Source organism: Carcharhinus amblyrhynchos, chromosome 22 (genome assembly GCF_965287045.1).
Source record: "Carcharhinus amblyrhynchos chromosome 22, sCarAmb.v2.hapA, whole genome shotgun sequence".
NCBI lineage: Eukaryota > Metazoa > Chordata > Chondrichthyes > Carcharhiniformes > Carcharhinidae > Carcharhinus > Carcharhinus amblyrhynchos.
In genome coordinates this window covers 48349376-48375996 of record NC_137345.1, presented here as the reverse complement: position 1 = coordinate 48375996, position 26621 = coordinate 48349376, and the positions used below count along the sequence as shown (strand labels likewise).

General features: G+C 43.3%; 1 protein-coding gene across 1 annotated transcript in view; it reads right to left on the bottom strand.

Moving 5' to 3' along the window:
- Nucleotides 1–26621, bottom strand: part of ppfia4 (PTPRF interacting protein alpha 4) — a 607182-nt gene that overhangs the window by 31263 nt on the left and 549298 nt on the right. Inside the window, exons 16-22 of the mRNA XM_080210286.1 lie at nucleotides 26274–26303; nucleotides 24610–24749; nucleotides 20866–21038; nucleotides 15361–15375; nucleotides 14159–14252; nucleotides 4564–4645; nucleotides 2814–3014 (exon numbers count right to left, since the gene is read on the bottom strand). Coding sequence (XP_080066412.1) covers nucleotides 2814–3014; nucleotides 4564–4645; nucleotides 14159–14252; nucleotides 15361–15375; nucleotides 20866–21038; nucleotides 24610–24749; nucleotides 26274–26303 — 735 coding nt within the window. The remainder of the gene's footprint in view (nucleotides 1–2813; nucleotides 3015–4563; nucleotides 4646–14158; nucleotides 14253–15360; nucleotides 15376–20865; nucleotides 21039–24609; nucleotides 24750–26273; nucleotides 26304–26621) is intronic.

Genomic DNA, 26621 nt, shown 5'->3' with positions numbered 1-26621 from the left:
ACTCCACACAGACAGTGACCCAAGCCGGGAATTGAACCCAGGTCCCTGGAGCTGTGAAGCAGCAGCGCTAACCACTGTGCTACCGTGCCGCCGAGATGACATATCAAGTCCTTCTGAATTCAAAAGGACAAAGAAAATTACAGCACAGGAACAGGCCCTTCAGCCCTCCAAGCCTGCACCGACCATGCTGCCTCACTTAACTAAAACCCGCTATCCTTCCAGGCATTGTATCCCACAATTCCCATCCTATTCATGTACTTGTCAAGATGCCCCTTAAAACTGACTACCGTATCCACTTCCACTATCTCCCCTGGCAACAAGTTCAAGGTACCCACTACTCTCTGTGTAAAAAATCTGCCTTGTACATCTCCTTTAAACCTTGCCCCCTAGTAATTGACTCTTCCACCCTGGGAAAAAGCTTCTGACTATCCACTCTCATGCATCTCATAATCTTGTAGATTTCTATCAGGTCGCCCCTCAACCTCTGTCACTCCACTGAGAACAAACCAAGTTTCTCCAACCTCTCCTCACAGCTAATGTCCTCCACACCAATAACATCCTGGTAAATCTTTTCTGTACCCTCTCCAAACCCTCTACATCTTTCTAGTAGTGTAGCGACCAGAATTGAACACTATATTCCAGGTGTGGCCAAACTAAGGTTCTATAAAGCTGCAACATGACTTGCCAATTTTTAAACTCAATACCCCGGCCGATGAAGGCAAGCATGCCGTATGCCTTCTTGACTACCTTCTCCACCTGCATTGCCACTTTCAGTGACATGTGTACCTGTACACCCAGATCCCTCTGCCTATCAATACTCTTAAGGGTTCTGCCATTTACTGTATATTTCCTATCTGTATTAGACCTTCCAAACTGCATTACCTCACATTTGTCCAGATTAAACTTACTAATCAAGCCGGTTACATTTTCCTCCAAATCATTTATATATATTACAAACAGCAAAGATCCCAGCATTGATCCCTGAGGAATGCCACTTATAACAGCCCTCCATTCAGAAACACACTCTTCCACCACTACCCTCTGTCTTCTTTGACCGAGCTAATTTTGCATCCATCTTGCCAGCTCGCCTCTGATCCCGTGCGACTTCACCTTCTGCACCAGTCTGCCACGAGGGACCTTGTCAAAGGCCTTACTGAAGTCCGCGTAGACAACATCCACTGCCCTACCCTCATCAATCATCTTCGTCACTTCCTCAAAAAACTCAATCAAGTTAATGAGACATGACCTCCCCTTCATAAAACCATGTTGCCTCTCACTAATACATCCACTTATTTCCAAGTGGAAATAAATCCTGTCTCAAAGAATCCTCTCCAATAATTTCCCTATCACTGATGTATGACTCAGCGGCATGTAATTACCTGGATTATTCTTGTTACCTTTCTTAAACAAAGGAACAAGATTGGCTATTCTCCAATCCTCTGAGACCTCCCCTGTAGCCAGTCAGGATACAAAGATTTCTCTCAAGGCCTCAGCAATTTCTTCACTTGCCTCTCAGCATTCTGGGATATATCCCATCAGGCCCTGGGACTTGTCTTGTTTCTCAAGAACCCCAATACCTCCTCATTTTTGATCTTAACATGACAAACTATCTACACATCTTTTCCCAGACTTAGCATCCACCAAGTCCTTCTCTTTGGTGAATACTGATGCAAAGTATTCATTTAATACATCGCCCATTTCCTCTGGCTCTACGCATAGATTCCCTCCCTTGTCCTTGAGTGGGCCAACTCTCTCCCTGTCTACCCTCTGGCTCTTTATATATGTATAAAAAGCTTTGGTCCAATGCACGTTCACTGTTACATGATTCTAAGCAGATGTTAATACAAGGGAATGAAACACTTGGCTACATTACAAAAACAGTTTAAGATAGATTAAATATGTTAAGTAGAAGTAGATCGATTACCTGGATGTATTATTTACACAATCCAATTGATGGATTCAGACATTATATACAAGTTCCTGTCACGTGTGTATGAGTGAGAGCCATATTAGATTGCTAGCTTTCTTTTCTGTCCATTGGCTGCGGAGGTGACATGGGGGTATGAAGGGGGTGAGGTGGCTGGCAGTATGAGTTAGCATGGGGGGGTTGGATGGAGGTTTGAGGTGGTGAGGTGAGGGCTCGAGGGCCCAATAGTTTTGAAAGAAACTGGGATAAAGTTCCTCAGAATCAAGTTGGGCCTTCAAATCAGCCCACCATGGCACGCGGGCACTAACCTCCCTCACAATCTGCTTCCGGGGTTGGCAGACCTGACCCTGTCCCAGACCAACCTCCCCAGAGTGAAAATTGGGTCTAATGGGGCCTTTTAAACCAAGGCAGGTCTACCAAGATTGAAATTCCCCACCTCAAGCTACCTGCCTCTGTAGTGAAAATCAGGACAATGACCTGTGTCCATTAAAACTGTCCTAAAATCACGTCACAATAGATCGGAATCAGTTATCAGCTCATTAACATTTACCGTTTATCCTGATTGGGGCTGATTCTCAAGTTTATTATTAAAGTATCTGACATATATTACAACTCCCTTTTATTTACAAATTCTACATGATAACATTCTTGAATTTAACCCAAACAGTGCAAGAGTGTGATTTTATATGTTTGCCCTACATTTTGCACTTTATGCCAAAGACCGATTAATCAACTTCTCCTCATTGCCTCAGCATCGACTCAAGAACAGCTTCTTTCCTGCTGCCATCAGACTTTTGAATGGACCGACCATACATTGAGCTGTTCACCATTTCACCAACCTTTCCAAGCATTTGCACAAACATTTCCAAAGTACCAATTAGCTTACCGTTCTTGATGTAGGTGGTGCTGATGGACTTGTTAATGACACCATCTCCTGTATTGCCAGTCGGAGCTTCAATCGATGAAGGGGGTTGCTGATTCCAATCTCCCTCTGGATCTCTGTGTCAGACAAGGCAGACATGATAGCGCCACTCTTCACGTTGGCTCGGCAGGCAGCGACGTACCAGGCTGGCATTCCCACCCATAGCTGTTTCACATTACACAGGAGATAGAAAATTAACATTATTTCCTACTATACGCGCTGGACAGCTTTCCTTCTGAAATGAAATGTGCTTTCTTTTGTTGCAGTCAGACTATAGTGAAAACTAAATTGTCCTTACTGTTTGGGCAGAAGGAAAGATTATCCATCACTGGCCTTGCTTTGGGTCGTTTGTATTAATAATTGCAATACAGCTACATAACCTGAGGTTGGACCGCAAATACAGCACATCCCACATCAATCTACTGTCCAGGCAATTCTGTTCAGTGTGGGGCTAGTCTGACATTCCCCTTTCCTATACTTAAGGTCTAGAGGGTTCACCTGGTCTGTGGAAAGCAGAAAAATGAAGGACAATCTTCTCAGATAGAAAATTTACCATTTCCAGCTGCTTCAGAGTTCGACAGGGGCACCAATTCATAAAACACGCTTTTTAAAGATTGCATTTTTGGTTTCTTGCAAACACTGTCACCTGGGCAATTTCAAAATACACTAGTTCATGACCTGAATGTTACGTTATCTGTCCAAAAAGGACATCCAGCTTCCCTGCCTATTAACAGAAGGTTCAGTAAATGCTTTTAACCGTGGATTTCATCTCTCTGACAACTTGTAGCAAGCCATTTGAGCTCTGAGAATACCAGGTTAGTAAAATGGAGTACTGCTGCAGTGAACAAACCAAAGGAAATTCAAAAAGGACATCAGTGCGTATTTGCAAGGTGTTTGGAGATAAAATAACGCTGCCATTGGAGGAACTCCAGAGTTTGGGACAGAGATGGGGAAATGCAGGGATGCAAAAAAAGGTGGAACCAAGGGGTTTTGAAAACAAGACATTGTAGGTTGAAGAGATTGGAGGCAGCAGGTGAGCTGGGGTGCAGAGCTCAGTACAAGGTGAAACTTATGGAGACTGAGAGATGGAAGACTCAATTACATCAATGCAATTCAGTCTGCAATTGATAGTTACACAGTATGATTTCAGGAGCGAGTTAACCTGAGATGGAGTGGAAATGGGTGGTGTTGAAGAGGTGATTTTTAATGATGAAAAGGATATGGAATCATAAAATATTCATGCGATCATGGAGGATGCGGAGATCGCAATCAGTATGATTCAGTCTGAGACACTGGGGGTAGGGCCAGAGTGGCCAGGGGCGGGGCCAGAGTGGCCAGGGGTGGGGCCAGAGTGGCCAGGGGCGGGGCCAGAGCCACTGGCTCAGGGCGGGGCCAGAGTGGCCAGGGGCGGGGCCGGAGCCACTGGCTCAGGGGTGATAGGGACCAAAGGCTGTTTATGACCACTTTAAACAATTTTTATTTTTTACCTCATGGTTTCTTGAATTAAATGTATTTTTCACATCACATTCTTAACTGGAAAATGCAGTCTAAGAAAAAAATGGCATTTCTAATTTAAAAATCTAACAAATTGCACCTCAGTTTAGTGTGAATTTGAGTTGACGAAAATGTGGGTAATTAACATAAAGCAGTAATACATCCACATTCCCAACTTTAATGGTCTAATTGTCATCATTTGACTACTCCAGGAATTTACCTCTAGCCACGATACTACTGTTGGTCCATCCCACTGTGCAAACGGCATACCTTTCCTCCGTGCATCCTCCAGCAGCTCATGCCTACAAAACAAGGATATTTAAGGCCAGTTTATCATGTTCCTGGTTTAAAGCCCCTCCAAATGTTAAAACAGGGTTCAATTCAATATTGAAATCTCAGAAGCAGTGTCAAAGCTAACGGTCCGGATCTTTCTGTGATAGTAAGGAGGAGTCTCTTGGCTCTCTCCATTCTTATGGAGCAAACAGCACAGCAACTTCCGGGGTCTGCACATTTCTGTTAAACACGGAAGTTGCTGTCAGGATTCCCCACAGGGTATATTGTTGCAGTTCCCAAGGACACGGGTCGGCATTAAAATGACTTGCAGTGGTTTGCACCTCGGATATATTACCCACACATTCCATAAAAGTGGCTGCAAGTTTTAAGCTGATGCATTCGGGAGTTATTGATAATTAGCGAATGACCTCTCTCGCCCTGAAATAAGTGCAGAATCTCAGCGACTTCTGAAAAAATATTGTTATAGAATCCAGGGCAGAAGAAGGTTATTCGGCTCATCAAGTCTGCACCATCTACAATCCCACCCAGGCCATATCCCCATAACTCCATGCATTTATCCCAGAAAGTCCACCTGACACTTAGGGGCTATTTAGCATGGCCGATCCACCTGAGCGGCACACCTTTGGACTTGTGTCAGAGATTTAACCAAAGAACAAAGGAGCTTACAGCACCGAAACAGGCCATTCGGCCCTCCAAGCCTGCATCGACCATGCTGCCTAACCGAATTAAAGCCCCCTACCCTTCATGGGACCAAATCCCTCTATTCCCATCCTATTCATGTGTTTGTCCAGACGCCGCTTAAAAGCCCCTACTGTATTTGCTTCCACTATCTCCATGCATCCACCACCCTCTGTGTAAAAAATCTGCCTCATGCATCTCCTTTAAACCTTGCCCCTCGCACCTAAAACCTGTGCCCCCTAGTAATTGACTGTTTCACCCTGGGAAAAAGCTTCTGATTATCCACTCTGTCCCTGCCTCTAATATGTAGACTTCTACAACCTCCGTCGTTCCAGTGAGAACAAATCAAGTTTCTCCAACCTCTCCTCATAGCTAATACCCTCCATACCAGGCAATATTCTGGTAAATCTTTTCTGTACCCTCTCCAAAGCCTCCACTTCTTTCTGGTAGTGTGGAGACCAGAATTGAACACAATATTCCAAGTGCGGCCAAACTAAGATTCTATAAAGCTGCAACATGACTCGCCAATTTTTAAATTCAATGCCCCGGCCGATGAAGGCAAGCATGTCATATGCCTTCTTAACTACCTTCTCCACCTGCATTGTTACTTTCAGTGATCTGTGTACCTGTACACACAGCTCCCTTTGCCTATCAATACTCTTAAGCGTTCTGCCATTTACTGTATATTTCCTCTCTGTATTAGACCTTCCAAATGCAGCACCTCACTTGTCCGGATTAAACTTCATCTGCCCTCTGTCCGCCCAAGTCTCCAACTGATCCATATCCTGTATCCTCCGATGGTCCTCACCGCTATCCGCAAATCCACCAACCTTTATGTCGTCTGCAAACTTACTAATCAAACCAGTTACATTTTCCTCCAAATCATTTATATATATTACAAACAGCAAAGGTCCCAACACTGATCCCGGAGGGATGCCACTTGTCACAGCCCCCCATTCAAAAATGCACCCTTCCACTGCTACCCTCTGTCTTCTTTGACCAAGTAGTTTTGTATCCAACTTGCCAGCTCACCTCAGATCCCATGTGACTTCAACTTCTGCACCACTCTGCCATGAAGGACCTTGGCAGAGGTCTTACTGAAGTCCATGTAAACAACATCCACTGCCCTACCCTCATCAATCATCTTCATCAATTTCTCAAAAAACTTGTGAGACACAACCTCCCCTTCACAAAACCATATGGCCTCTCACTAATACATTCACTTATTTCCAAGTGGAAATAAATCCTGTCTTGACGAATCCTCTCCAAAAAGGCTGATGGAAGGCTCAATTACCTGGATTATTCTGAAAATATATATACAATTTTTAATAAACTGTTTGGGTGGGGTTTTCCAACCGCACTCGTCCCAAGACCAGAAAATCCCGCCCGAGGTCAATGGACATTTGTATGGTCCTGTCCCACCCACTAGGATTCCCATGGCAGGTGGGACGAGAAAATTCTACCCTCTGTGTCTTATATCTCTCTCCCTTAATCCTATTTTTATTTCCTAATCTTTGTTTCACTTTACTTTTGTCTTTTAAATTTAGTTCATGTGTCTTACTTTACACTTCCGAGCTTGGGTTTTGTGTACCTCTGTGAGGATCCTTCAATGTGATTGGTTGAAGAGCCACACACTGTTACTTGTGTTGCTCATAGATCTCCTAAACTGTGAAATGTTATTTCTAATTGAAACAAGAAGGAATTTGGTAAATGAAAGGCCTGTTGACCCAGGTCAGTGCTTGTTTTAAGTACACATCAGTCCAATAAACAAATACATAAACTTAAATGATATCCTTTTGTTCCGGTATTACAAACAGCAATCTTAATTATGATACAAATTTAAGGATTGGTAAGAAAAGCTAGAACATTTAGGAAAATTCCACTGCAGTTGAGATTGGAGACAAGACTCAATTCTTGAAACCAAAAGAGAAGATGCTGGAAAATCTCAGCAGGTCTGGCAGCATCTGTAAGGAGAGAAAAGAGCTGATAACCCTTTGTCAAAGCTGCACAGAAGAGGTAAAGGGACAGGTGTTACAACTTCTGCAACTGCATGGAACTGAAGGGAGAGGTGTTGGGTATAGTGCAGGAGTGGACTACGTTATCCCAGAGGGAACAGTCTCTGCGGAATGCTGACAGAGGGAGTGAAGGGAAGATGTGTTTGGCGGTGGTATCACGCTGGAGTTGGTGAAATTAAGCTTTGCATGTGGAGGCTGGTGGGGTGAAATGTGAAGACAAGGAGGACTCTATCCTTGTTCTGGGAGGGAGGGGAGGGGATGGGGGTCGTGGCACAGGGGATGGACCACACGCTGTTGGGGGCCATGTTGATAACTGTAGATGGGAATCCATGGTTGAGGAACAAGGAGCAGATATTAGAAGCCCCACTTTGGAAAGTGACATCATCGGAACAAATGTGACAGAGGTGAAGGAGCTGAGAGAAAGGGATGGAGTCCTTACAGAATGTGAGGTGTGAAGAGCTGTAGTCCAGATAGCTGTGGGAGTCAATGGGCTTGTTATGGATATTGGTAGATAGTCGATCACCGGAAATGGAGACAGAAAGGTCAAGGAAGGGAAGGGAAGTGTCTGAGATGGATCAGGTGAAGGTGATGGAGGGGTGGAAACTGGAAGCGAAATTGATGAATTTTTGGAGGGCTGGACGAGAGCATGAACATAGAACACAGAAAAACAACAGCACAAATGGGCCCTTCAGCCCACAAGTTGCGCCAATCATATCTCTATCTACTAGGCTTACCTATAACCCTCAATAAGTCCCGTGTACTCATCCAGAAGTCTCTTAAAAGACCCAATCGAATTTGCCTCCACCACCACCGACGGCAGCCGATTCCACTCACCCATCACCCTCTGAGTGAAAACTACTCTGAGTGAAGCAGCACCAAAATAATCATTGATGTACTGGTAAAGGAGTTATGGGAGAGGACCTGGGTAGGCTTTGACAAAGGGTGGTTTGGATTTGAAACGTCAGCTCTTTCCTCTCCGGATCAAATGCTGCTGGACCTGCTGAGATTTTCCAGCATTTTATCTTTTGGTTTCAGATTCCAGCATCTGCAATAATTTACTTTTATCTCAATTTTTGAAAGATCAAGTGAAAGCCCAGGATTTTATTTTAATCCATCACCACTGGTGAGCACAACAAGTTAAAACTTCACCTGCGTCACAAAGTGTCAGAGGCAGTGCTTCCTACACAAGTTTTATTTTATATGTAAATTGAATTCAAACCCTGTGGAGTCAGGTTTTGGCAGCCTGCTGACTTAACGCTGCAGGTGTAGGATTTAAAACTTGAGGAGGTTTCAGCAGTGCGATTCTATTAGCTTATACAAGTTGCACAAGTCACTAATTCCTCTAAGCAATGTTTTTATGATGTGGCCTTTCTTGTAAAGACATTCTAGGTTCAAAAGGAAGTATATTTTAGTGCAAAACATCAATTCTAAAATTCAAACACTGATTTCCTCAAGTCAAAAGTCAAACGAAAATGTTAAGAGAGCATATGGCACGGCATTGAGTGTAGTCTAAACTCTTAATAGAAAACCAAACCAAAACTAATACAAGATTAACACAGGTTAGAATGCATGGAATGGCCAGTTCTGAGAGATAAAAATAGCTTTTAAAAAGCTGAAGATCAGATGAACAAGATTTCCTTACACAGAGCTGATTCATACTGGATTGGGATATGCTTCCAAGGTGAAGGTCCCAGCTGAAATACTCGGTCTTAGTTTCTCTTATCAAATATTGATTGGCTCTCTGTGCTTTTAAGTTTGGTGACTTTCAAGATTGATGATGGAATAATTTACTCTGCAAATATATTCTGGTCTTCCACATTTTCATAAATCATTTTATCCAGAGCAGGGAAAATATGCTGTGGATGGAATTAAGGGATGTCCAACTCATTTTGGACACTTAACTCATTAATGTTAGATAAGCACAACAAGTATGCTTTAACCTCACATGCAGCAAAACAGTCATGGAATCTGCATTAGTATGAACAAAGAAATAGTTTAACTTTATTTATTAGTGTCACAAGTAGGCTTACATTAACACCGCAATGAAGTTACTGTGAAAATCCCCTAGTCACCACACCACAGTTCAGGTACACTGAGGGAGAATTCAGCATGGCCAACCCACCTAACCAGACACTTTCAGACTCTGGGCAGAAACTGGAGCACCCGGAGGAAACCCATGCAGGATGTGCAGATTCCGCACAGATAGTGACCCGGCCTGGATTCAAAGTCAGGTCCCTGCACTGTGAGGCAGCAGTGCTAACCACTGTGCCACCCTAAAAAATATGGCACAATAATAGATGTGACTGGAATTGGCTCTGCACAGTTACTGGCTCAGGCTGGAGGACAATTGTCGACTGTTCCAAAAAACATAAACAAATCTTTGTTTACGTGAGCAATGGTAACCTGTGGGTTCCTCATTTACATTCACTTCAATGGCCCTTTCTCGAGGTACAAACTAAGGTACAATTAAGGCTCAACAAGCCTCATTCCCAGGGATCTAATAAAATGGTTCATTTTGTGAAGAGATATTTAGCATGTGGGATATTAGAACAACAGCAAAAATCTGCAGTGAAACAGCAAAATCCCAATTTTATCATGTCTCTGTGGAAAGCTATTGAGAAGAGGTTAAGTACTGCAAGACAGAGGGAACAGATCACACTGTGCTCAAAAACAATCTGCTCTGATCAATGTTCCCTGACAGAGAGTATACCTGCAAGGAATAACCCATTGAGAGGATGCAGATACTTAACACATTCAGTCAGCAGTTAACAAAGAATGCAGAACTTGCATTTGTGCAGCAAGATTCACTCAATAAGACCCAGGTTTAGATTTCCAGGGTGCACTGAAACCTATTGGAGAAACTGTTGACCAGCTTGTTATTTAATAATAGAATCACACTTCCACACAATCACTGTGCAATAACCAGAAGACTTGAGCAAGAGAAAGAAAAATGCACCTAATCTGACTACAGTTACAAACAGAACTTAGCAGAATGGTAATGAGACGGGGAGGGAGGCGGGCACAGGGAGGGGGAGAAAGGGAAGAGGAAAACTCACATATTAGCGTGCATGTCACTGGCTGCTATTAACAAACAATACTGGTGCAAAAATTAAGAAAAACTAATGACAGTGAATGAGGTAATGCCATGATTGGAATGGAGCAAAATATAAAAATATTAGAATTTCTCTCATTATTCTCTATGCTTTTTAACGAAGTTCAATGGGCGATATTTTTCTCAGTCACACAGTCACCAAAGGCACTCAAGAAGCTGCCGTATTGATAGAGTCACAGAGCAATACAGCATGGAAACAGGGCCCTTCAGCCTAACCAGTCTATGCCAGCCACGGTGCCCTCCCAGCTAGTCCTAATTGTCCGCATTTGGCCTTAATCTCTCCAATCCTTTCCCGTTCATGTATTTATCCAAATGCTTTCTAAATGTTATTATTGAACCTGCCTCAACCACTTTCTCTAGTAGCTCATTCCACACACGCCCCACCCTCTGCATGAAGAAGTTGCCCCTCAGGTCCCTTTGAAATCTTTCTCCTCTCATCTTAAATCTACGTCCTCTAGTTTTCAATTCCCCTTCCCTGGGAAAAAGACTGTGTGTTCATTCTATCAATGCCCCTCATAATTTTATATACCTCAATAAGGTCACCCCTCATTCTCCAACATTCCAACGAATAAAGTCCTAGCCTAGCCAACTGCTCCCTATAACTCAGGCTGATCCTGGCAACATCCTCAGAAATCTTCTGAGTATTCTTTCCAGATTATCAATGTCCTTCCTAAAACAGAGTGACCAAAACTTTAAGTGCAGTCTCACCAACCACCTATAAACTGTAATACAGCGTCCCAACTCCTACACTCAATGCCCTGATTGATGAACTAGTGTGCTAAATGCCTTCTTCACCACACTGTCTACCTGTGATGCTGCTTTGAACAAACTAAGTACTTGTGCTCCTAGGTTCCTCTGTCCCTCAACACTGCCCAGGGCCCTGGTTTGACTTTCCAAAATGCAACACCTCACCCTTATCTGTATTGAAATCCATTTGCCAATCCTCTGCCCACTTCCCTAACTGATCACAATCCCTCTGTAATTTTTGATAACCTTCTTTGCTATCAATGATATCTCCTAATTTACTATCATCAACGGATGTATTAACCATACCTTGTACATTCACATCCAAATTCTTTATATAAATAATGAATAACAAGGGTCCCAACATTGACTCTGAGGCACACCACTAGCCACAGGCCTCTAGTCCCAGAAACAACCTTCCACCAACACCCTCTGCTTCCTGCCATTGAGCCAATTTTGATTCCAATTTGCTAGCTCTCCCTGGATTCCATGTGACTTAACCTTCCAGACAAGCTTGCCATGCGGGACCTTATCAAAGGCTTTGCTAAAATCCATACAAACACCAACATCTATTGTCCCCTTGGTTACCTCTTCGAGAAACTCTAAAAGATTCATCAGACATGACTTCCCACAAACAAAGTTGCGCTCTCTGTACCTAATTAGATCTCGTGATCCGATTGTTGGTGGATTCTGTCCCTCAGTAACTTACCCACCACTGATGTCAGGCTCATCAACCTATAATTCCACCTTTGCTATCCTTCTTAAACAATGGAACAACATTAGCCACCCTCCAGTCTTCTAGGACTTTGTCAGTGGAAAGGGATGAAGCAAATATATTTTTGCAAGGGCCTTTGGAATTTCTTCTTTAGCCTCCCATAAGATCTGAGGATGCACTTGATCAGGCTAAGGGGATTAATCCACCTTAACGTGCTTTAAAGCTGCACATATCTCCTTCCTAGTAATATGCACGTGACCCAAATGGTCACCACTTGTTTCCCTTATTTCTTTAGCATCAATGATGTTTTCCAAAGTAAACACCGAGGTGAAATATTCATTAACAATCTCACCCATCTTCTGTGGCTCCACACACAGCCATGCTGATCTTTAATGGGACCTATTCTCTCTCTGGCCGTCCTTTTACTCTTAATATAGCTATAGAACCTCTTGAGATTTTCTTTAACCTTACCTGAGATCCATCTCATAACCCATTTTTACCTTCCTGATTTCCCTCTGATGTGTACTCTTACACTTTTTATAGTCATTGGGGGATTCACTTGTCCCTGATTGTCTAAATCCAACGTACGCTTCCTTCCTTTTCCTGACCAGAGCCTCAATGTCCCTCGTCAGCCAGGGATCCCTAAACTTGCCAGCCTTTCCCTTCATCCTAACAGCAATATTCTGCCCCTGGACTCTTGATATCTTTTAAAAGCTTTCCATTTGCCAGTCATTCCTTTCTCATCAAACAGATTCACCCAATCGACCTCTGCTAGATCCTGCCTAATGCCCCCAAAATTGGCCCTGCTCCAGTTTAACCTGTGGTCCTGGCCTGTCTTCTTCCACTACTATTTTAAAACCGATGGTGTCATGGTCACTGGACCTGAAGAATACACTTCAGTCACTTGTCCTATCTTGTTTCCGAAGGAGAGGTCCAGTGTTGCGACCTCCTGAGTTCGGCCCTCAATATTGATTCAGGAAGCTTTCTTGGACATATTTAATAATTTCCACCCTGCCCAGGCCCTTTGCCCTCTGGGTGGCCCAGTCAATACTGGGGAAATTAAAATCCCCAACTAATACTGCCCTATTATTTGTACAACTATCTGCAATCTCTCTACACATCTGTTCCTCTAGTTCCTGCTGGCTACTGGGGGTCTGTAACACAGTCCCATCAGAGTGGCTATCCCTTTCTTGTTTTTAAGTTTCATCCATTTGGCCTCATTTGTTGAACCTCTAAAAAAAATTGTCTTCAAGGAGTGTTGTTATGCCCTCCCTTATCAAAATGGCAACTCCTCCCTCCTTGCTTACCCGTACCTCTGTCACATCTGTAGCATCTATATCCTGGAACATAGATGCTACATTTGTCCAGACAAGCTGCCTGTCCTGCCTTTGTCTCAGCCATGTTTCCGTTATGGTGATAATATCCCGGTGCCCAGAGCCAGTCCATGCTCTGAGCTCACCACTTTACCTGTTAGACTTTGTGCATGAAAATAAATGCAGTTTAAACCAGAATTATTTTCTCTCCCTTTACTGTGCCCCTGGCCATTCCCAATACTTAACTCTCTCTCACTGACTACTGTATTCTATCCTGACATCTTGTTGGCCCCTCTCCTGCGCAGAGTCCCATCCACCCCCTGCAAAACTAGTTTAAACCCTCCTGTGTAGCACTAGCAAATTTCCCCTCAAGGATACTGGACCCCCCCTCCAGTTCAAGTGCAACCCGTCTCTTTTGTACAGGTCACCTCTATCCCAGAAGAGATCCCAATGATCCAAGGAGCTAAATCCCTGCCCTGTGCACCAGCTTCTCAGTGACACATTCATCTGATCTATATTTTTATTTCTGTCCTCACTGGTTTGTGGCACTGGGAGTAATCTGGAGGTCACTACTCTGGAGGTCCAGCTTTTTAACTTGTTACCTAACTCCCTTGTACTCATTCCTTATGATCTCACCCCTTTTGCCATTCATGTCACTTGTACCAGCATGTACAATGATCTGATTATTCACTCTCCCCCTTCAGAATATGCTGCAACTGCTCAGAGACATCCTCAACCATACAATAAACCACATTCATGGCCAGAAGGGCCTGTTCTGCGCTGTAATGTTCTATGTACTGCAGGAAAGTCAATTACGTGAGGCAGAAGGGTAGAGAGGGCTATGTGCCTGAATGTAGGTTTTCCTCTGGTTCAATGAAAATAAATAACATTCAAAACAATCACACGCTTTGGATTCTTACAGTTTAAAATTGCTTCAAACTTACTTTTTCTTTAGCCTTCGGTCCCTCTCTGCTTGTGTTCCAAGTTTGCCGAGAGTAAGGGAGTCCTGGATGCCCATTTCTGTATCCAATATACCACCTAGTTAACATAAAGAGATACTGAGAAAAACATTGATCTTCTCCTCACTTTAATCCAAGTTTCAATCATTAAAAAAATAGAAGTCTGATTCCTACATTTACAGATAGAATAAAACACAAAGAGATGCAATCAGATATACAATGCTACAACAGTACTTCATTTTAGCATCTACTTTCTCAGGGGATTATGCAAATCTGACATGTCCATTACAATGCTCACCATTTTTTTATAGATGCACCACAGAAAGCATCCTTTCTGGAAGTATCACCGCATGCTATGGCTCCGACTCTGACCAAGACCGCAAGAAACTACAAAGAGTTGTGAATGCAGCCCAATCTATCACACAAACCAATCTTCCATCCATTGACTCTGTCTACACTTCCTGCTGCCTCAGAAAAGCAACCAGAATAATCCAGGACCTCACGCACCCCAGACATTCTCTCTTCCACCTTCTTCCATTGGGAAAAAAGATACAAAAGTCTGAGGTTACGTACCAACCGACAGAAGAATAGTTTCTTCCCTGCTGCCATTAGACTTTTGAATGGACCTAACTGGCACTAAACTGATCTTTCTCTACCTCCTAGCTATAACTGTAACATCACATTCGGCACTCTCTTTTTCCCTTCACTGTGTATGGTATGCTTTGTCTGAATAGTGCACAAGAAACAATACTTTCCACTGCATGTTGATACTTGTGACAATAATAAATCAAAAATAAAATATTTACATTAGACAGCAAGAGCGCAAGGGGCGGGGGGGGACTGGAACAAAAGAAGGGCCTGCAAAAGGGAGAATAACTATTCTATGGTCTAAAATACGCAACCAAAAGAAATCTCCTCCTGTTAGGTTAACTGATTTACCCATTGTGTAAAGCTGGGTCCCATTACGTCAAAGTACTTGTGAAATAAACACTCTCCTTCCAGTAGGAGATGTGTTAGATTCTTGCACTATCTTATTACATCACTTTAAATCATTACCAAAAAAGTTCAAATTTAACAAACTAAAACCACTTCTCTCCCATTAAGCTCATGCGCAGAGTTCATCATTTAAATTGTTAACAGAAAATGCTGAATGCACAAAGCAGATCATTTGTAATGTTCCTACTTACCAAAGTATCCATATCCTATGGGGAGAAAAGAAAATATGTAGATTTATTTATATGCAAAATATCCAGCTCAATTCTTCAACATTATTTAAAATATTAACAATTTTATTCTTGCATGCAGATATAATCCTGCTGTTCTCAAGATCCAGCATGATGATTGGATAAAACTGTTGGTATCATTGGCAGAATTATTTTCCTGATCCCAGTTTCTCTTTGTAATTCCCTCTCCCTGCTCTTTTTCTGGTAAATACTATGTAATACTAATAGCATGCCATTCCCATTGTTATTGGAGGCTTTTTAGCACCATCCCCACATTCAAATCTCAACCATGAGGACGGCTGGTCTTTTCAACTGTGAAAGGCATCACGGCTTGGTGCAAATGCACCCTCACAAGATGTCCACATCTGTACATTTTCCAATGGAGGACACCAAACAGTGATCAGGAGTGCAAAGCCTGGTGGTGTTTTCTGATCCCTAACTTAGCAAAGCAATACAACAACCAATCCTAACTCCATCTTTTGAGCTGCGATCAGTTAATTTGCGAAAAGAACTGAATCAGCGATCTCGCTGGCCTCCATCACTTAAAATCACAACCAAAAATGAGGAGTGCAGCAGTTTAATAAAGAGAGACAGAAGGCACAAGATTAGAAAGGGATCTGAACAAAATCTGACTGAAGACATCAGTTTAATATTTCTGAACTGATATTGATAGATTTTTGTCAGATAAGGCGATAAAGGAATATGAATCCAGGTGGGAATGTAAACTGTGAGGGGACACAAAAGGGTCGCAAAGAGATACAGGCAGATTAAATAACTGGGCAACAGAGTGGGAGACATAATGTGGGGAAAATGGGGCTATTTGTTTTAGTAGGAGGGATATAATGTTTTAAAAAAGTTACATGAAATTTCTAAATGTTAAAGTTCAGGGAGATTAGGGCGTAAAAATACTGTTAGCATGCAAATACAGCAAGCCAACCAATAGGAAGGCAAATGGCATGTTGACCTTTATTCCAAAGGGATTGGAATACAAGAATTCGAAGTCTTGCCACAATTGTCCAAGGTTTGGTTTAACCACAACTGCATAGTTTTGGTCCCTATCTATGGAAGGATGTACTTGCCTTAGTACAACAAAGGTTCATTATATTCTTCCCTGGGATGAGAGAGTCACCCTATGATAAAGGCTGTAAAATAGGACACTCTGAAATTTTGATAATTGAGAGGTGATCTCACTGGAACTTATTCTGAAGTCTCCAGAATCACAGATGCCAGACTTTAATTCACTTCACATGATATCAAAGTCTACGGGCCCTGATAATATTCCAGCAATAATATAGAAGACTTGTGCTCCAGAACTTGCTGTGCCCTTTGCCAAGCTCTTCCAGTACAGTTACACAACTGACATCTACCCAACAACGTGGAAAATTGCCCAGGTATGTCAATTACACAAAAAGCTGAACAAATCCAACTCGTCAGTCTATTCTCCATTATCAGGGGTTGTGGTTAGTGCTATCAGATGGTACTATTCAGAAAAAACCTGCTCCTTTTTGCTCAGAATGGGTTCTGCCAGAGTCACTCAACTCCTGACCTCACGGGCAGCACGGTAGCACAGTGGTTCACAGGGACCTGGGTTCGATTCTCGGCTTAGGTCGTTGTCTGTGTGGAGTTTGCACATTCTCCTTGTGTCTGCGTGGGTTTCCTCCAGTTTCCTTCCACAGTCCAAAGATGTGCGGGTTAGGCTGATTGGCCATGCTAAAAAAAATTGCCCCTTAGTGTCCCGGGATGTGTAGTTTAGAGAGATTAGTGGATAAAATATGTAGGGATATGGGGGTAGGGCCTGGGTGGGATTGTGGTCGGTGTAGACTCGATGGGCTGAATGGCCTCCTTCTGCACTGTAGGGTTTCTATGATTTCTATGATGATTACAGCCTTGATACCAAACAGAGAAAACAGCTGAATTCCAGAAGGCAGGTAGAGTGACTGCCATCAATATCAAGGCAACATTTGAGCTTTTCATCGAGAAGCTCTAATAAAACTGGAGTCAATGTGAATCGGGAGAAATTCTCCACCGGTTGGAGTCAAACCTGGCACAAAGGAAGATGGTTGTGGTGGCTGGGGATAAATCATCTAAACTCCAGAAATCACTGCAGGAGTTCCTCAGGACAGTGCCTTACATCCAACCATCTTCAGTGCTTCATCAATGACCTTCCTTCCATTTAAAGGTCAGAAATGTGGATGTTTGCTGATGACTGCTCAATGTTCAGTACCATTCTCATCTCCTCAGGTACTGAAGCAGTCCATGTCTGTACGCAGCAAGGTGTGGACAACATCCAGACTTGGGCTGACAAGTAGCAAGGAACATTCACGCCACACAAGTTCCATACAATGACCTTCTCCAACAAGAGAAAATCCAACCATTTCCCCTTGACACTCAATGGCATCACCATCACTAAATTCCCCCACTATCATCCTGGACATTACTATTGACCAGGAACTGAACCGGACTAGCCAGATGAATTCTGTGGCTACCAAAACAGGTCAGAGGCTGGGAATTTTGTGGTGAGTAATGCACCTTCTGACACCCCAGAGCCTGTCCACTATCTACAAGGCAGAAGTCAGGAATGATGGAATATTCTCCACTGTCCTGGATGCGTGCAGCTCCAAAGACACAAAGATCACCACCATCCAGGACAAAGCGACCTGTTTGATTGGCACGTCATCCACCAATTAAACATTCACTCCTTCCGACAGACAGTGGCAGCAGTGTGTAGCATCTACAAGATGCATTATATCAATGCTCCTTCAACACACCATCCATAGGGTGATATTTTAGAAAGACAAGGGCAGCATAAGAACATAAGAAATAGGAGCAGGAGTAGGCCATCCAGCCCTTCGAGCCTGCCCCGCCATTCAATAAGATCATGGCTGATCTGTCGTGGCTCAGTTCCACCTTCCCACCCTCTCCCCATAACCCTTAATCCCCTCGCTTATCAAAAACCTATCAACCCGTGTCTTAAATATATTTAGCGAGGCAGCCTCCACCACTTCAACGGGCAGAGAATTCCACAGATTCACCACCCTTTGAGTGAAGAAGTTCCTCCTCAACTCCGTTCTAAACCGCCCCCCCTTTATCTTGAGGCTGTGCCCTCTAGTCCTACTGTCCTTTCTGAGCCGGAAGAGCCTCTCCACCTCTATCCTATCCATCCCATTCATCATCTTATATGTCTCAATGAGATCTCCCCTCATTCTTCTAAACTCTAACGAGTACAAGCCTAGTTTATTCAGCCTCTCCTCATAGCTCAACCCCCTCAACTCCGGTATCAGCCTAGTAAACTTCCTCTGCACTCCCTCCAAGGCCAAATACATGGGAACACCCCATGAGCAGATGATACATGAGCAGATACATGGGAACACCCCAACCAAGTTCTCCTCCAAACAACACATGTCCCAGCTTGGAAATATATCACTGTTCCTCTGCAGTTGCTGGGTCAAAATCATGGAACTCCCTTCCTAACAGCACTGTGGATGTAACTACATGGACTACAGCAGTTCAAGCAGGTAGCTCAGCACCATTTACTCAAGGGAAATTAAGGATGGGCAATAAATGCTGGTTTAGCCCACGACGTCCACATCCCATGAAAGAATAACAAACATCTAATGGAGTTTGACAGGGTTGACAGAGATTGTTCTTCTTCACTAGACGAAGGGGCCACAGTCTCAGGACAAGGATTTGATCATTTAAGCAGAGATAAAGAGAAGTTTCTTCAGTAAGACTGTTGTTAATCTTTGCAATTCTCCCTGAAGTTCATGGATGCTCCATTGTTGAGGCTCAGGTAAATACAATCTTGTTCCCTCATTAAATGGAGGAATAAGGGAGCAGGCAGGAAAGTGGAATTAAGGTAGAAAATCAACCAAGGTTGCACTGAATGGCAGAGCAGTCTTGAGGGGCTGAATGGCCTATTCCTGCTCTATTTCTTTATGTTTTCATAAAAGGAAGTGACTCAAAGGGGTGACTGGCTTTCTTCTGTTTCTATAATTCTTTGACATATCCAATGTATTGTACATTTGTCAGTGACTGACGCGAGGGTCACAATGAACACATTGTATTAACCTAAACATATTGGCAAATACATGCCAGATTGAGCACACAGTTATTCTACTTCAGTGAGATAAAGATCACAGAGAAGAAGGGCATTTAAACAGTGTCAAGTTATGTCAGAACTTTTTAACAACTTACATAATGAATCAGGAACTGTACTCTCAGTACAGAATTGAATTAAGTTTTTTTAATCTATAGTAGAAAGACTGATTTTCTGATACTGGGCTCCATTTATAACCTCAGAAACTATGAATGCAACAATTCAGAATTTCATCAAGTTAAAATGCGTTGAAAAGAGAAAAATCCAATTAAATATAAAGCCTCTCACCCCCCGAACAAGGCAAAGGTTTGTTTCTTGGGCAGCTGGGGACAAGTGTAGCAAAACACCAGTGTCACGCACATCATCAGGGCAAAAGATTAAAACTAAGGACAGGTTAACATGAATAAAGGTGAAAAGTCACAGTTGTCAAATTGGAATAGTACTCCATCAGAGCAATTACACCAATCCCACCTTCCCATGCCCTGATTTCAATATTCCAACAGACCGATGGGGATCCTCACATTCTCTGAGACAGATGGAACCCATAGAACCCCTACAGTGCAAAATGAGACCATTTGGCCCATTGATTCCGCACTGACTCTACAACAGAGCATCCTATCCAGGCACTATCTCCATGACCCCACATATTTACCCCACTAATCCCCCTAACAAACACATACTGGGACACTAAGGGGCAATTTAACAAGGTTAATCCACCTAATCTGCACATCTTTGGACTGTGGGAGAAAACTGGAGCACCCGGAGGAAACCCACGCAGACACTGGGAGAACGTGCAAACTCCACACAGACACTGACCCAAGGCCGGAATTAAACCCGGATCCCTGGCGCTGAGACACAACAGCACTAACCACTGAGCTGCCATGCCACTCTGCCAATGCTACTTACAGAGGGAAAACATAGCCAGCCCAACCCTCCTTCCAATATTTTGTTTTACAAACTGGCTTGACAGTGGTCCAATACTAATGGATGAACTGAGAGGACAGCAACTTACTTAACTTACTCTTATGTTCCCCAATCTTGTCCCTGTCTCTATTTATTGATATACCGCTTCACAGATGCTCTATTCTACTCAGGTGAGCGTTATTCCTGCATGTGTTTTGACAGCCACAGTTAGGAGCTGTTCAGACATTCAGGGTAGTTTGATATTCCGTGTACACTTCCAGCAGGAGTAGCTTGCTGCTTTTTCCTTCCTGAATTCAATGACCAGGAAGTCAGCTGAATCCCACTGCCACCTCCCTCGCTGAGAGAACTGCCTTCAATCACACCGGACCTTCCTGGTTTACGTGACTAAGTTATACACCGAAAAAACTCATTGACATTTAATGCACTTTTTGAAGAGCAGTTGGACGTACCGTGAACCGAAGCCATTTCCTTTCCGAGCTGACCCAGACGCGCCTTCTCCTTCTTCCCAAACAGGCGGCCAATAGACGATTTGATGCCCTTTTTCTTTGAGGCTTTATGCAGTGAGTCTTGGCTGCTATTGTTGCTGCTGGGATTGCTAGCCAGCTCCTCGGCTGTCAATGTGCTGAGGAGCAACACAATAATAGTAATCAAAAACAAAGCTAATCAGGAGGCGGTACATCACACACTGAAATGAAACCTCTTATACACAAGGAAAAATCATTGATAAGCTGCTTCTACTTTTAATCGATTCTGCATTAAAAAGTTTGCGATTCAATATTATTAATCCTATTATAACCTGTTAAACTAGAAGACGCTTAAAAACCTCTTACATTTGAGATCAGTGAGTATTGCAGGTGTCTGTCACAGTACATGTTCAAACTAAAAGTCAACACTGCATCTCAGGAATGGTAGACTGGCCTTGGAGAAGACGTAGATTGCTCAGAATGATACCAGGGCTGATAGATCATACAGACTAGATTTGAGCACAGGAGATACAGGGTCCCTTTACCTCTTCAATCCAAGGTCCAAAACATTCATTCCAGGTTATGCAGCATTTCACTTGCACCTCTTTCAATTTGGTCTATTGCATTCACCGCTCCCAGTGTGGTCTCCTCTATATCGGAGAGACCATACATAGACTGGGTGATCGCTTTGCTGAGCACCTGTGGTTGATGTGCAGTCAGGACCCTGACCTTCCGGTTGCTGCCATTTTAACACACGATCCCACTCCCATTCCCATATGTCTGTCCTTGGCCTGCTGCAATGTTCCAGTGAAGCTCAACGCAAACTGGAGGAACAGAATCTCATCTTCCAGCTCGGCACTTTCCAGCCTTCCGATATCAACATCGAATTCAACAACTTCAGATGATTTTCTCTACCCCACCTCCACCCCTTCGTTTTCATTCTATTTTATTTAATTTTTTACTGTTCGCTACTTTTATTTCTTTATGGCTTTTCTTCATTTTCTAACCACCCCCCCATTCTTTCCCCCTACTTCACCCCCTTCCTTTACCTTTTCTCCTCCTGCTTCCCCTTTTCTACATTCTATCTCTGCCCCATTCCACCCCCCCAACATCCCCATCTATCACAGCTTACAGCTTCTCTGCCATTTGGCCATTCACACCCTTTATTCTCTCGGTGGATAGCTATTAGCAATCTTTTCCCCTGGTTTCTGTGGCTGTGACTTATCTTTCATTGCCCCCCCGCAGTATAAATATCTCCCATTTTCTGTGCCTTTTAGCTTTTTAAAGAGTCGTCTGGACTTGAAACGTCAGCTCTCTTCTCTCCTTACAGATGCTGCCAGACCTGCTGAGATTTTCCAGCATTTTCTCTTTTAGTTTCAGATTCCAGCATCTGCAGTAATTTGCTTTTTTCATAGGATGACTGGGATACTCCTGTCCTGAGGTAATAAACTGAATTCCACTGCTGCTTCCCATTGTCATCCCCAGTGAAGTTGGACACATGGATACTTGATCTACAATTAACACTCTCCCATCTAGAAGTCTCACACCAGGTTAAAATCCAACAGGTTTATTTGGAATCACGAGTGTTTGGGGCGCCGTTCCTTCATCAGGTGAGTCATTCACCTGGTCAAGGAGCAGCGCTCCAAAAGCTCATGATTCCAAGTAAACCTGTTGGACTTTAACCTGGTGTCGTGAGATTTCTTACTGCGCCCACCCCAATCCAATGCCGGCATCTCCACTCTCCCATATAGACAGAGGAAAGTGACATGAAACTCAAATCCACGGAACTGAGGAAAAGCAAAAAACTTCCTTCTAAGTTCATCAAAATTTGGCAAGACGGACAAAATCTGCAGACTTCTAAAAAACAAAGAAGAAACATTTAAGGCTTAAACCCCAATAATTGGACAGGTTCCAGCAAATTGAGATTGATTTTAGGAGATGCTTCATAGCCAGACACATGAGAATTCAATCAGCCTCATCAGAAGGCTTATCAACTTTTACTTTATGGATTGAATGTTATTCCTATTGTCCCTCTGCCATGTCAATTTTAGTGTTTGGTGACTTCGTTGGAAACAGTTTCTTGCTATTTACCCTGTTCATATCCCTCAGGATCTTGAGCATCTCTATCAAGTCTCCTCTCAGCCTCCTTTTCTCCAAGGAAAACAGACACAATCTCTCCAATTTATCCTCATAACTACTGTTGTTTATCCCTGGAGTCAGTCATTCTTATCATGTCATGTGTACTCTCTCCAGTGCCTTCATATCCTTCCTTAACTATGGCACCCAGGACTGGACACATTACTCCAGATGAGGCCCAATTTATACTAGTTCAGTATAACCTACTTACTTTTGTATTCAGTGCCTCCAGCAATAAATATGAAAGCACTCTTTGCTTTTGTTTTTTGTTAACTTTCTAACACTCTGGTGATTTGCTTTATGATGTTTTACGATGTCTAAAGAGGTCAGATAAACAAGTTGTTTTTGTTTCCTTCCTGAAATTCTGTTTTTAAAAGGTATTTACAATTCAAATGTCACCAAGATAGACTGCAACAAACTGTTAAAAGACCATTTTAGAATGCACAGGCGCTTCCTGAGACTAACTGGAGGAGGAAATTATCCCTTACAGTCGCACCTGAATAAATTATACAAATCAAGGATTCTTGAATAAGTCTGTGGTATAGAGGAAGTGGATTCCTTTCAAGGAGTGTGAATCTGATCAGTCATCAGATTCACACCTCCACCAAGTCACAGGTTTCTGGGTTCAAATCCCACTCCAGGGCTTGAGGTCACCAATTAAGGGTGATACCCCAGTGCAGTACTGAAGGAGTGCAGCACTGTGGGAGGTGCTATCTTTCAGATGAAATGTTGAACTGAGACCCCACCTACCAGTTCTGCTGGATGTCAAAGATCCCATGGAACTATTTTAAAGAGGGCAGGGAAGTTACACACTCCCAAAATTTATCCCTCAATCAACATCACAGATAATAGTCTCACAACACCCGGTTAAAATCCAACAGGTTTATTTGGTAGCACGAGCTTTCAGAGCACTGCCCCTTCATCAGGTGCAAAAAGAGACCATTCGGTCCATCAAATAAAAGTTTATTTATTAGTGTTGCAAGTAGGCTTACATTAACACTGCAGAGAAGTTGCTCTGAAAATCCCCTGTTCGCCACACTTTGGCGCCTGTTTGGGTACACTGAGGGAGAATTTAGCACGGCCAATGCACCTAACCAGTAAGTCTTTTGGACTGTGGGAGGAAACTGCAGCACCCGGAGGAAATCCATACAAGCAAGAGGAGCATGAAATCTGGATAGGTTCTCTGAAAGACCATGCCACTAAGCTCTCCCTCTTCCCTATCCCTATAATCTCACATGTTTACCATGGCAAATCCATCTAACTTACACATCTTTGGAGTGTGGGAGGAAACCCGAACATCTGGAAGAAACCCATGCAGACACAGGGAGAATGTGCAGCCTCCACACAGTCACCCGAGGCCGGAATCAAACCTAGGTCTCTGGTGCTGTGAGGCAGCAGCTCTAACCACAGTGCCACCGTGCACCCATTTGGTATCTATCTTATTGTCATATAGCTGATATTGTAACTCCAGCTGGGAGAGATCAGGGGGGTATGCTGCAGCTCTAACACTGCTATGCATCTTCAATTTCATTTGCTTCTGGGATTGTTTTTTAAAATGTGAAACATGATTTAACAAGATACAAGTTTCCTTACCCTCGACCTTCTTCTTGGCTGGTTGACTGGAGTGAATGTGCCAGCTTCTCCAGCCTCATGGTCCTTGGAGAGGAAGGAGGAGATGTTTCACATCTGATTGTGGTTTTATCTTCACGGTTCTCATCCCTTGTCACTGACGACTAAAGCACATATTGAAAGGCAAACAGTGTAGTGACAGAATCGTTGCCCTGGTAACTCCATCAAATAATTCAAAAGCAACAAAATAACAGGCAAATTATCGCACTTTTCATACAATCAGTCCTCCATTATTTTCTTCTAACTTATAATAGACTCCCTTTAATCCTGGGGTAATTGTGGAATGCAGAGATTACAATAACATGTACCTGAACTGTCATTGTAGACAACTCTGCTTCTTGACAGTAGTAGAAGACTTAGATGAGATGCTTAAAAGCATGTTTTTTTTTAAACTCATTTAAGATACGTGGGCATCATTGGCTCTGCACTCCCCTAATTGCCCTTAAAAACCTTCTTCAACCGCTGCAGTTCATGTGGTGTAGGTAGATCCACAATGCTGTTAGGGAGGGGGCTCCAGGATTTTGACCCAGCGACAATGAGGGAACAATAAAATATTTCCAGATGGGACATTGAGGGGAACTTCCAGCTGGTGGTATTCCCATCATTTGCTGCCTTGTCTTTCAGTAGGTAGTGGTCGTAGGTTTGGAAAATGCTGTCTAAAAAGCCCTGGTGAATTACTGCAGTGCACCTTGTAGATGGTACACCCTGCTGGCACCATGCATCGGTGGTGGAGGAAGTGAATGTTTGTGGATGGGGTAGTAATCAAGCGGGTTGCTTTCTCCTGGGTGGTGTCAAGCTTCTTGTTGGAGCTGCACCCACCTAGACAAGGGGGGAGTATTCCACTTGGGCCTTGTAGATAGTGGAGAGGTTTTGGGGAATTAGGAGGTAAGTTACTCTCTGCATAACCCTCAGCCTCTGACCTGCTCTGGTAGCCAGACCGTTCATACTCCAGCTGCTCCAGTTCAGTTTCAGGTCAATGGTAACCCCAGGATGTTGATAATGGGAGATTCAATAATGGTAATGGCATTGTCAAGGGGCGAAGGTTAGATTTTTTTCTTACTGGACTTGGTCATTGCCTGGCACTTGTGTGGGTGTGAACATTAGTTGCCATTTGTCAGCCAAGTGCTTTGCTTACTCAAGTGGTTCTGGGAAACCACCACTGCCTGTGGGATTCCCAGGCTGAGGAAATTTGGAAATAACAACCAAGTTCACACTCCCAGCTGCTTACCATTGACCTTTGGGATGCACTTCTGCACTCGCTAATTTCCTTCTCTATGTACAGTATGCTTTGTCTACATACCATGCAAGAAACAATGCTTTTCAAACTATGTTAATACACGCGACAATAATACATCAAATCAAATGTACGGTGTTGGGGAAAGGCAGGTCAAGCTTCAAGATCATATACCTTGCATTTCCTTTCAAAGCTTGGGTCATTTGGGTGAACAAAGAACAAAGAACAACCCAGCACGGGAAACATGCTCACGGGTGAGGTTGCCACTAAATAATTGCCCCCTTATTGCAGAATTCTCCCCTGACATGAGTCACCAAGAGATGAGTATAACAAAGGAAGGAAATAAATCAAGAGGGAATCTACTAATATAAATGTGTCTATCAGTTCTATTTACCTTCCGACGGTGTTTCCTTAAATCGCTAGGCTGAACATCGGTTGCAAGAGAGAGGAGAGAAAAACAATCAGTGAGGTAAGGGATACACACAAGTGCACCAACTCAGGTTTGAGGGGAGCAGTGATACTGACTCCCTATCTGAGGGGTCCCTGCCAGCAGGGCAGCAGTAATATCAGGGAGTGAGAGTTCAATGAGGAATCAGTTAGAAAGTACGCATCAGATTCTTTCCAATCTGCAAAACTGCCCATCAGTGGAGCTGCTCTCCCAATTTGCAACTGGGGGCATAAACCATGAGCTGTCAAAGGTGAGGAATAAAGCTCGAAACACTTGATATCAGGATACACATCA